Below are 12,858 nucleotides of genomic sequence, written 5' to 3' on the forward strand. Positions count from 1 at the left end.
GAAAATTTGGCAGCTACGTGCCCCTCTGTTTTCACCTTGCCCTTAGACAAAAAAAAAAGGGGGGGGGGAGAGGTGTTGTTTTTGACTGGGTGAGTCAGAGAAACGAAACTTTTCCAGTTCTACGGAAGGAAAGTCAGCAGTATGGAAACCTTTCAAGGACATTCTAGCAGGTGTGAAGAAGATAGCAGACGGTTCCCATAGCAAAGTTTTACCTTGCCTTTACCAGGCCATGTATTCAATAAACAGTTAAGCTTTTCAGAAATGATAATAATCCTGCATTTTTTATTTGGCTACTTGAGCTGGACGTTGACAGACAATGGAAAATAGAAAAAGACAATGGGTCAATGGCAGAAAGAGCAGCTATTTCTGATCACAGTGTTGGGTTTGTCAAACTCCTTTATCGCTGCTCCACAGCTAAAATCATAAAAGCTGGGTAAAAGCCGTGGACCTGTATGCTTTTTTTTTTAAAAGAAGGAACTCAAAAGTCCAAGATTAAGGGAAAATAATCGATGTTTCTTCATTCACATTCCTTCTTTCATCTTTATATTGAAAGCCAACACTGCTGACTCGGGTACAGAAACACACAGTGTGTGATTGTGGCCCTCCCAGGGCACAATTTCTTGCGCTGTACAAACAGCCACAGGTCACATCTTTCAGTGCTGTTGTAACTTGGAACAGTCGCTAAATGAATTTTTGTAAGTCGAGGCTTGCCTGTAGTGTACAATTTCTTCCTTTGGGCCCAAACTGGACAATTGTAGCTAAATTCCTCAAGGGCTCCATTTTATGATGGGGACCCTTCAGTCGCTACAGAGTTCTGCTCAACCCCAATGAATTATTAAAACTCTTGACATTTACATATTTTATTATTATTATTATTATGAGATGACTGCGTGTTACAGGATACCGACAGCTGTTAAGACATCTGTGTACACAGATACATTTTTTTTCCTTGTAAACACAAATGCATAATATAATAGTTTACAGAACAGAAATGTCCTCCTGTTCCTTCATCTGAAAAGTAGCTTATTTGGAAACCAAGTTATCCTAAGGAAGTGTTCAGCCCTCTTGTATGATGGGTTTTGGTTTTTTGGTTTTTTTTGGCAATCTGACTCGTGATTTCTGAAATAATTGGAACACGTAAAGGAGACGCACAAAGTTACTCGGCTGAAAACTAAAGAGACGGGAGCAATGCTTTGGTATATTTTGAATACGCAAGGGTATCCCAAAAGGATAAAAATGATGGATTCACACATTCCGGCATTCTTTAGAGATTGTGAAATGATGAACAAAATAAAATAACATAAAATAAAATAAAATAAAATAAAATAAAATACAATCATGTAACGCGCCCCTTGCTACACATTGCAAGAAGGCTCTGTAAAAAGTCAGCTCACTTCCAAAAACACTGTGCCAAAATTGAAAAAAACAAAAACAAAACACTTCTGGGGTTTATTTTAGCTTTTATACTCTTTGGAAAAAAGACAAACAACCTTAGACTTTTTTTTTCTCTACCCTGACGGAGGAGGAAAAAAAACACAAAATACACAGAGAGTAAAGATTAAATACGAGACGAAAGAGTGTGTACCGCACACACACACACATGTTTTATGCAAAAACAGGAATATAAGTTAAAGATTCTGTTGGGGCTAATGCAAACTCAACACTCATTTTCTCTTAGCTTTGGTTCACAAACTGGATCTTGCCCCCTTTCCCCTCTCGATGTATGTGTCTTCAGTTAGTAATGGTGGTTAATGTAACCAAGATTTCTGGTTTACCATGGCTTGGACTATAGAATATGAAGATAATGATAGTGTACCATCAAGGCAGTGTCAATTCTTCATGGCCAACAATGAAAGTTGTCTCGCAGAGGATCTGTGCCTGGTGCTTTAGGTTTTCCAACAGTTTGATCTGAAGAATCCTTGTTAATATTGACTAAAGACTGAGGACCGTAACAGTTGAAATGGAATTAAAGTGGAAGGCAGAAATTTGGTCTACGAGGGAAGGGAAAGACTGCAGAGGCAAATTATGCGTGTGGAGTTTATTCGCCATGGTTAAGTACTGGATGGGTGGCGGAAATAAAAGCTTTCGATGAACAAAGCAAAATTTATGGAGCAAGACTAAACTGGTTCTGTTTGCGCCAGTTTTGTTCAAAACATCTGGAGCCCACGTTAAGATAACAACCAGAAGGAATGCGATGGAAAACAAATTATATTGGGTGGGTAGTCTAAGATCAGGTCTCTAGCTTATAAAATAGCCAAGTTTTCTATTGTGCTAACGGTAAGAACAATTTAACCCTGATTTTTTTGTGTTTTTTTTTTCTTTTAAAGAACACTTATTTTCCTATAACCACAGAAGAGTAAGACTACTATTACTACAGGTTTCCAAAATGCTGTTTTTTGGTCCATTATCACTCTTGGTGCCAAACCAATTTCCTACTGCCAATTCAATCTGAACGCTTAATGCGAGATTGAGCTCAGGCGTTTTGGGGAAAAACAACAACAAGTGCTTCTCACTTTGTGCTTCTTGCTCTAATTTGCCTTTTTTTTTCTTTTCTTAGCAACGACCACATGGAACAAAAGCCGATAGTGAAACAACAGGATTTCGCTCACCGCCCCGTAAAACAGCCGTTCCACGACTGAGACGTTATTCGGAACACTTACGGAAGGAGTCCAGCGGCTGCATCAAATCTAAATGAAATTCTTGGAGAAATAGGTCCTAAAATAGTTTTTAAAAAAAACAAAACATCTGCCAGGGAGGTCAAGGGTACCCAAAATGGCAGCCGTGGACTATATATCCTCGTGACCAAGATCTCAGCCTGTTTTGAAACCCCTTTGGATGCCACTTTTAGGATGTTAAGAGCGGGACAAAGTCCGTCACGCTGTTCGCCATCAGAAAAGGGGAGGAAAACATTTTAGAAACTCAAAAAAAAAGTAAATTTCAACTTATGTAAATTTCAAAAAGTACAGGGAAGGAACGCCTGTTTGCTTCGACCGGTTGTGGCTATTCAAAGAATGAGCTGAGGGGGACAATCAACTCTCTTTGGACACGGGGGTGGGGGGTGGGGGTGGGGGTCTCCTTCCTGCATTGGTTACCTTCCGGCCAGCAAGTGTTAAAACTATCAAACTCTGTCCATAAATTTGGTCGCTGAGGGTGAAACCATCCAGTTAGCATAAACACTATCATTTGCATATCTTGAAAACACAGCCTTAGGCCCGTCGCTTCTGGCAAGTGGAACAGGGCTCTCTTCGGGCCAGTTCGGATATGACATGCCTAAAAATGGAAAACAGATAATTTTTTCTGCACTGAAGAAACAACACTTCACGTGCAGACAGAAAAGCCCTTGGCAAAACTCCCTTTCGCAAATTGCAAGCCAATTGACAAAGTGGACGCCCCCGCCTTCCGCCAAGAAACTCAAAAGGGGTGGGTTTTTTTTTTTTTCCAAAGCTAAAAAACCCACAAAAATAGGTACTTGGATGCATACTGCTAATACAGGGGTCCCCAACTTCTGGCCCGTGGAACGGTACCGGTCCGTGGCATGCCAGCAACCGGTCCACACAAACAAGCAAAGCCCCATCTGCGGGATGCAGGCAACACACAAAACCACGCACCCTATAGTCCGTGGGAAAGCCTCTCTCCACGGAACTGGTCCCTGGTGCCCAAAAGGTTGGGGACCTCTGTGCTAACGGGTTTGCTGTCAAGAAACTCTTTAAAAACAACAACAACTGAGAATGATATATTTTTAGGTAAAGGGAAAGGTTCCCCCGCACATGTGTGCTAGTCGTTTCCGACTCAAAGCCGAAGAGCCAGCGCTTGTCCGAGGACGTCTCCGTGGTCATGTGGCCGGCATGACTAGACGCCAAAGGCGCATGGAACGCTGTTACCTTCCCACCGGAGTGGTCCCTATTTTCCTACTTCCATTTTTTACGTGCTTTCGAACTGCTAGGTTGGCAGAAGCTGGGACGAGTAACAGGCGCTCACTCTGCTACGCGGTACTCAGGATTTGACCCGCCAAACTGCCGACCTTCTGATCGACAAGCTCAGTGTCCTAACCCACTGAGCCACCGCGTCCCTTTTGATATATTTTTAGGGGAATGCAAAAACACAGGGGGGGCGGGGTTCTTGCAGTGGCGCAAGCAAGAATAAATCTCGCAATTTGAAAAAAAAAAAAGGTTTAAAGTCTCTGCGTGCGTGATTCAATCAGACACTGACCATCTCACCAAGAGAGGAAGGAAGGAAGGTTTATTTGCGTGTTTGTGTGTCTGTGTGTGTGCACGTGCATATGTACGTGTTTACATGCACACACAAAAGTGTATATAAATATGTTCGAGAGCCCGGAACATACTCCTTAAGGCCACTGAAAACGTATATAAACAAAAACTCTATTCTGGCTTTTTGTAAATGGCTTAATTTAATGTTTGTCTTTTTTAAAAAAAACTGTAAGGTGCTCGTAGTTCTTTTGGAATTAGGCAGGGGTAATTATAGTACCCAGCCCAATTCCTTGATCCCACTAAGTCAAGTATCTTATAGGGAATTCTAATCCTGACCATTGAAAAATTCTCGCCCATTTCCCCCCCCAAAAATCCGAGATTTCAAAAACAGGATTAACTACGCATGAAAATTGTTTTTAAGTGCCCGGCTAGGAATTTGAGAATTGGGGATCCGGGATTAAAGCACCTCAGTGTGGCAAATAAAATTGAAAGGCATGGCTTGAATTAAAGTCATTTCAAGGCATTGATGGCACGTGCAACGTTTAATTAGGAGATCAAAATGTAGGAGTTTTGGCAAGATCTGTCTTTACTGTCCATCTCACCAACACAATATCAAAGCACATCCCTTCTTAAGACACTTGAAACCACATTCAAAACAGGGTGTAGAGGCCAACATTTTCGTGAGGGGTGGGGGGGAAAACACCCCAAAAGCATGTGAAAACAGCAGTGGTTGTTTTCACTGGGATCCTCAACAATTCTCTATCCAGCAGTGGTGACTTTCCTACACTTTCAGCTGAGCCTTTCAGTTCTCCCCACCCCAGATCCATCTGGAAAAAAACTCCTGTTACTCAGTAAGCAGGCACTGGCTGTACAGAAACATAATATACACAGGCAACATTGCTGATTGTGGACTCCATTCGAATCCAAACAAGAGCGGACTCTAAACAGTGAAATGGAGAGGATCAACTCAAACTTTGAAGCGGTTAAAAAAACGGTGATGCTGAAAAAAGAAGAGACCACCTCAAAAAAAAAAAAAGGGGGGGGAGGGTTTAAATGCTCCAACCCCAGACGTACACAAAAGGATAATTTTTAATTGGATAATGGCCAGCATATACTTTTTTTAAAGTTCCCCTGAGAATGCTTCCCTGATTCTAGGATTTTTGTCTTTCTTAGACTACATATATCTATATCCATATATACTGTATGTGTGTGTATATATATATATATATATATATATATATATATATATGTATACAGTATATATGGATATAGATCAAAAAAATAAAGGGAACACTTAAACAACACAATGTACTGTATTTAATAGTAGGATGTCTTTTCTTGTGTTCCCTTTATTTTATATATATATATATATATATATATATATATATATATATATATATATATACACACATACATACATATACATACATATACATATGCATAGGTTGCATGTTTTCACATACATGTATATATACATACATATATACATACATATATACATACATACATATATATATATATATATATATATATATATATATATATATATATATATATATATATATATATAGTAATTGTTGAACACAGCTGTAAAAGCGGCTAAGGGAACAGCCTATGGCAGAACTTGACAGTGACAAATGAAAAAAAAAGGGAAGGGGGGAGAGGGAGTTAAAAACTTGCCAAGCAAAGTTTGATTGGTTTCACCCCAACAAATAATACTCGATAGGGCATTACAGAGAGTGATGAGGACAGTGCAGAAGAAAAATCAGTTTTGGGAGGTTGGTGTGTGGCTAGAATCTAGTAAATGCATGTGAAATTCTACCATAGAGTTTGTTTTCAATCCATGTGGAAGGAAGAGTTCGAGGGAGGGGAACGTTATTACAATCCACGAGGGGCGTCTCTTCTTCCGACAGTCCATCGTCGTAAAGCAGAGAGTCTGAAGGAGTGGAAGCGGCCAGATCTAAATAGTCCTAAGCCGATAAAAGAGAAAAAAGGTTAAGGACAGAGGCCTCTGGCTCTCCCGTTCGAGTCAAGTTGATCATCCTGAAGGAGCAAAACTTGTCAGGCACAAGCAACCAGATCCAGATGGGTAGAGTTCAAGCTAGCTACTTTATTGCATTCTGCCTATAATACAGGAATCTCCCTAGACTCCTTGCCTCCCCTTGAGATGCTGGCTCAGGATTTCTGGGAGTTGAAGTGCCTGAGTCCTAAGAGAGCCAAAGTTGCCTACTCCTGGGATAGACCAAGGTTCCCTGGAGGCTCTATAGATCTCTTGCAGCGATTCAAAGCTATTTCCCTGGTTTGGCTCCCTTCCCTGCCTTGTTGTACATTTTCAAGTAAAAACTCAATTTGGATGGCAATAGCAATAGCACTTAAGACTTATATACTGCTTCACAGTGTTTCACAGCCCTCTCTGAAGCGGTTTACAGAGTCAGCATATTGCCCCAGCAATCTGGGTCCTCATTGTACCAATCTCAGAAAGATGGAAGGCTGAATCAAGAGCAGTAATACTTAAGATTTATATGCCGCTTCATAGTGCGTTACAGCCCTCTCTAAGCGGTTTACAGAGTCAGCATATTGCCCCCAGTAATCTGGCTCCTCATTTTACCGACCTCGGAAGGGTGGAAGGATAGGAGGCTGAGTCAACCTTCAGCCGATCAGGATCAAACTGGCGGCAGTTGGCAGAATTAGCCTGCAATGCTGCATTCCAACCACTGCACCACCAATGCTCTTATAGATAGATTCAGAATATTCTATCGTCTGGAAAACCAACAGCCCTGGAGATATATTTCCTTGGAATCGGCCCATTCCATGTTTCCTTAGATACCTGCTGAAGTTCTCCAGTTTTCCTCAATTTAGGTAGCATTCCCTGCCAACATGTTAATATCATGGGTCTGGCAAGGATCTCCTGAAGAAACCTACAGCATTTACACCCAGCATTATATCTTGTTCTCTCAGGAGAATGGTTCATCAATTTGCTACAGAAGTCTCTCTGTGTAACACTTGGTGTGAAATTATGGAAATTTTTTTCCAGAAGCACTGAATTCATGCACAGATTTGGAGGCAGGGGAAACACCCCCCCAAAGCAAATAACATGCTTTGCATTCATTTGAACCCTTCGCTAACAGTTCTGGTACAGATCAGATGACTATCACGTGATCGCATCACACCTCAACGTAATGTGGATTTAGTCTTATTTGCAAGATATGATCTTCTAATCTCTTCTCAGTGGGTGTGCCTGCCCTTTGGGACCAGCTGCCCATGGAGCTTAGGACTGCCCCCGACCTTCGTTCATTCCGCCGGGACCTGAAGACCTGGCTCTTTGAGCTTTCTGGCCCAGGCTGAGAGTTTTTAATTGAGAGTTTTTAATTGGGGGTTTTATATTTTTCAGGGATCAGATTTAATTATTTTTAATTGTTTTTAACTTTTGTATGGATGTTTTTAAATACCTTGTAAACTGCCCTGAGTCCTACGGGAAAAGGGCAGTATATAAATTCAATAAACTTACAACTTAAACTTAATATAATTGCACTGTATTAAAATAGCAAAGCAAGGCTGTAAGTGCTCAGCACATCCTATAAGAAAGAAGAAAGCCATTTGCAAGTTTGGGGAAATCCCAAGATCAGCAGAATTGCACCAACCCCATTGTAAAATACGTCTGGCAATTTCTCAATTTTTTTCTTCCCCAAGAGGAGAGTTTATTTGAGTTTTATTCCTGAGAACTTCTTTTACGTTTATGTTGATTCTGTTTGGGGATTTATTTTCTTGTAGCAGCTGGTGAGGGCTTTATTATCACATAGGAGGTACAGAAGGGTGATACTGTGTCAAGGTATTAATTTATGTAATGATGTAATGTAGTGTAAGGTGGATGATGCAACGATAGGAGTGACTCAGCAGGGTCTGTATCCCTTTAAGAGCCTGAGTGTGAAAGGGAAGGCTTTGCTGGAGTATCTCTCTCTTTTTCGTTTCCTGCTGTAACTGATGTATGCTGGAGTTTGCTGTATTACCACTTATATGTATATTGTTCCTGGTGTGTGATATTGTAGATAGTGTAAGATAAACCACCATTTACTATAGACCACTGTTTACTGTATTTACTCCTGGGTTATCTCAGCGCCATAAGACTGTGCATGCTCTGACATACTGCTATTTTATTTCATGTTTTTGTATGATATCCCCTTTCCTTTCCTTTCCTTCCCTTCCCTTCCCTTCCCTTTCCTTTCCTTTCCTTTCCTTTCCTTTCCTTTCCTTTCCTTCCTTAATTCTCCGTTCCTTTCCTTTCCTTTCCTTTCCTTTCCTTTCCTTTCCTTTCCTTTCCTTCCTTAATTCTCCATTCCTTTCCTTTCCTTTCCTTTCCTTTCCTTTCCTTTCCTTTCCTTTCCTTTCCTTTCCTTTCCTTTCCTTTCCTTTCCTTTCCTTTCCTTCCTTAATTCTCCTTTCCTTTCCTTTCCTTTCCTTTCCTTTCCTTTCCTTTCCTTTCCTTTCCTTTCCTTTCCTTTCCTTTCCTTTCCTTTCCTTCCTTAATTCTCCTTTCCTTTCCTTTCCTCCCCTGCTAGTGCTATGAGGCCTGCATTGTTGGGCTGAATTCACATTTCCTATTTCCAAAAGTTGCCCAAGGTGATGCTACGTTACACAAGATATCCTTTTCTTCATGAACTTGTGTTTCTAGTTACACTTCCTTTAAATTAAACTTATGATATGTGATTACTACAATCAGAGCCTGTGTGTGTGTGTGTGTGTGTGTGTGTGTGTGTGTGTGTGTACACAAAAGCGTTTTGCACTCTGCCCTTCCATCTGACCTCAAATGTTTTCTTAATCTAAATAACTGCAGCACATCTGATCACATGTGATTACCTGGGCTTTTCTCCCTGCCTGCCTTTCTTTTAAATCTCTCCTTGAGCAAAGTTCTCTTCAAATAAAGACACTACAGAGAGATTTACTCATCAACCCCCCCCAAACACCCCCACCCCCCCCCACACACACCCCCACACACACATAGCTATGTAGCGGTAATAGATTTTGTAAGATCCTTACCCGGCTTTTCACCATCATTTTTTCTAATTCTTTACTGATCTCAGAAAATGTTGGCCTCTTATCTGGTTCCTGTTTCCAGCAGCGAAGCATCAAATTGTACCTTTAAGAAAACAAGCAAAGTTTGAAACTTCAAAGGAGGAGGAGGAGGAGGAGGAGGAGGAGGACTGTGGGGTCTTTGGTGCTCTCTGAGCTGGCTTGTTTTCTTGCAGACGTTTCATTACTCCATTAGGTAACATCATCAGGGCTGGAAAGGAGTGGGGTTTGCAGGGGGAGGAGGAAGGAAGGGAAAGAAGGAAGGAAGGAAGGAAGGAAGGAAGGAAGGAAGGAAGGAAGGAAGGAAGGAAGGAAAAAATTGTGGGGTCCTTGGTGCTCTCTGAACTTGGTTGCTTTCTTGCAGATGTTTCATTACCCAACTAGGTAACATCAGCAGTGCAAATAGGGGATGGGGTTTGCAAGCAGGAGGAGGAGGGGGAGGAGAATAATTCCTGGATTGCAACATTTCTTTTTTGTCGGTTTTGTGACAGTGGTATTGGAATCTACTGGAATGTGGCACCCCGTGAAATAAGCTATCACAAGTCTCCATCCTGTATCTTTTTCAATTTTTCTTGTCTATTTTATGACCTTTTCAGAAAAAAAAAAGCTTTAGGACAAATCCAATAGATTTCTCCACACATACGTACATGGGACTTTCGTTAAATGCCTTAATTCAATGAATTCATACTTTTGGGGTGTTTTTTTTTTACACAAGGACTTCCTTGGTTCGGTTCTCATCTCAGATTAGTTCTACGCTTTCATTTGGAGAAAGCAAAAGGACGCGGTATTTGCTGGTGGTCTTCGAGAAACGTCCAAGGGAGATTCAAAGAATATACACACACACAGAGTATTTCCTGCAAAAGGGCCACATCTGTGCTACAAAATCCTGGATGGCCATTTCTGTACCTCTTTCCTGTCAACCGAGTGTTTCTCTGAATTTTATAGTCCAGATGTGGTAGAAGCAATAGCAATAGCAAGCCCAGATTCTCCCTGAAGAGGAGACTGAGTAATTGTCTAGAATGAAACCTTGGCAGCTACGGACCATACGTATATTGCATCCAGAAAACAGCAGAAGCCAAGGAGCTGACTGATGTCCTTGGCAGATGATAGAATAGAATAGAATAGAATAGAATAGAATAGAATAGAATAGAATAGAATAGAATAGAATAGAATAGAATAGAATAGAATAGAATATGGAATGAGTAGAGTAGAGTAGAGTAGAGTAGAGTAGAGCAGAATAGAATAGAGTAGAGTAGAGTAGAGTAGAGTAGAGTAGAGTAGAGTAGAATAGAATAGAATAGAATAGAATAGAATAGAATAGAATAGAATAGAATAGAATAGAATAGAATAGAATAGAATAGAATAGAATAGTAGAGAAGTGGCTCAGTGGGTTAGGACGCTGAGCTTGTCGATCAGAAGGTCGGCAGTTTGGCGGGTCAAATCCCGAGTGCCGCGTAGCAGAGTGAGCGCCTGTTACTCATCCCAGCTTCTGCCAACCTAGCAGTTCGAAAGCACGTAAAAATGCAAGTAGAAAAATAGGGACCACTCCGGTGGGAAGGTAACAGTGTTCCGTGCACCTTTGGCGTCTAGTCATGCCAGCCACATGACCACGGAGATGTCCTCAGACAAGCGCTGGCTCTTTGGCTTTGAAACGGAGATGAGCATGTGCGGGGGAATCTTTATCTTTACCTTTTTAGAGTAGAGTAGAACAGGAACAGAGTAGAGTAGAGTAGAGTAGAGTAGAGTAGAATAGAATAGAATAGAATAGAATAGAATAGAATAGAATAGAATAGAGTAGAGTAGAGTAGAGTAGAGTAGAGTAGAGTAGAGTAGAGTAGAGTATAGAGTAGAGTAGAGTAGAGTAGAGTGAATAGAATAGAATAGAATAGAATAGAATAGAATAGAATAGAGTAGAGTAGAGTAGAGTAGAGCAGAGCAGAGCAGAATAGAATAGAATAGAATAGAATAGAGTAGAGTAGAATAGAATAGAATAGAATAGAATAGAATAGAATAGAATAGAAAAGAATAGAATAGAGTAGAGTAGAGTAGAGTAGAGTAGAGTAGAGTAGAGTAGAGTAGAATAGAATAGAATAGAATAGAATAGAGGGAATAGAATAGAATAGAATAGAATAGAATAGAGTAGAGTAGAGTAGAGTAGAGTAGAGTAGAGTAGAGTATAGAGTAGAGTAGAGTAGAGTAGAGTGAATAGAATAGAATAGAATAGAATAGAATAGAATAGAATAGAATAGAATAGAATAGAGTAGAGTAGAGTAGAGTAGAGTAGAGCAGAGCAGAGCAGAGCAGAATAGAATAGAATAGAATAGAATAGAGTAGAGTAGAATAGAATAGAATAGAATAGAATAGAATAGAATAGAATAGAATAGAATAGAATAGAATAGAATAGAATAGAATAGAATAGAATAACAGAGTTATCTGGCCTTCGGGTGCTTTGAAAAATAGGTCGACCCCCTCCTCTCTGTGACAGCCCCTCAAATATTGGAAGGCTGCTATCATGTCTCCCCTGGTCCTCCTCTTCACTAGACTAGCCATATGCCCAGTTCCTGCAACCGTCCTTCATATGTTTGAGCCTCCAGCCCCCTATCTGTCTTTGATGTCATCATGATGAACTGGAGAGCCCCTCCCCCCTTATGGATGATTGTGTTTATCCAACATGCAGAAATCTAAGAGAAAATAGCGAAATGTAATCCTTCACGGGGTGGATATAATCCTTCTGATTAGCAACATTGCTTATCTGAGGTTACTTACATCTCTTCACTGCAGTTTTCCGGCTTTTCCATTCGATAACCTGTTTTCAAGAGGTTGAAGAGCCGCTCTGGAGCAATTCCTGGATATGGGTTACCTCCGAGGGTCACAATTTCCCATAACAGCACTCCAAATGACCACCTAAGAGGGGTGGGGGGAAGAATAATTAAAAAAAAAATAGGAAGCAGTTCGTTCTGTGGGTCAAAAGAAACCTTGGACAACACCCCAAAAGAACTGAGGGCAAATCCTTCTGAAGAGAAGTTCTATTTTTCTTGCCAGCTTTCCAAACTTTCTTTCTTTCTTACCGTCAAAGGTTGAGTGGCAACGGGATTTGAAAGAAGGGTGTGGTTTATGGAAGAGGAGAGTCAGGCAGAAAGATGGCTCTTTCCAGATGTAACCGGAAGGGGTGGGTTTTTATACCTTTTTGGGGTTTTGTGTTTGGAGTTGTTCCCGGGGCATGAACTTTGACCTGAGCTTTTGAGTGTGACCTTTTTGGCATTCTGATTATTTATTTATTATTTATTTATTAGTTGAATTTACATACCGCCCTATTCCCGAAGGACTCAGGGCGGTGCACAGGGCAAGTTAAAAACAATACAAAAAGAGAGAATAAAATACAATTAAATTAATACAGCCCACAATTAAGATAACATTAAAAATTAAAAATTAAAATTAATTTAATTTAATTTAATTATTTTATTTAATTAATATAACTTAAAATCCCTCAGTCCAGGCCAGACAATTCAAACAACCAAGTTTTGAAGTCTCGGCGAAACGAACGAAGGTCGGGGGCAGTCCAAAGCTCCATCAGCAGTTCGTT

At 40.6% G+C, this 12,858-nt stretch overlaps 1 protein-coding gene across 1 annotated transcript in view; it reads right to left on the minus strand.

The window, feature by feature from the left end:
- Positions 1-3,118: 3,118 nt before the first annotated feature.
- RET (ret proto-oncogene) overlaps positions 3,119-12,858 on the minus strand; it is a gene marked incomplete at both ends in the record, with an annotated part of 117,502 nt that continues 107,762 nt past the window's right edge. The window contains 4 exons of the mRNA XM_083364185.1: positions 3,119-3,270; positions 6,031-6,178; positions 9,243-9,342; positions 12,042-12,179. Of these exons, the coding sequence (XP_083220311.1) occupies positions 3,119-3,270; positions 6,031-6,178; positions 9,243-9,342; positions 12,042-12,179 (538 nt within the window). The remainder of the gene's footprint in view (positions 3,271-6,030; positions 6,179-9,242; positions 9,343-12,041; positions 12,180-12,858) is intronic.

Source organism: Vipera ursinii, assembly GCF_947247035.1.
Source record: "Vipera ursinii genome assembly, chromosome: 5".
NCBI classification, from domain to species: Eukaryota; Metazoa; Chordata; class Lepidosauria; order Squamata; family Viperidae; genus Vipera; species Vipera ursinii.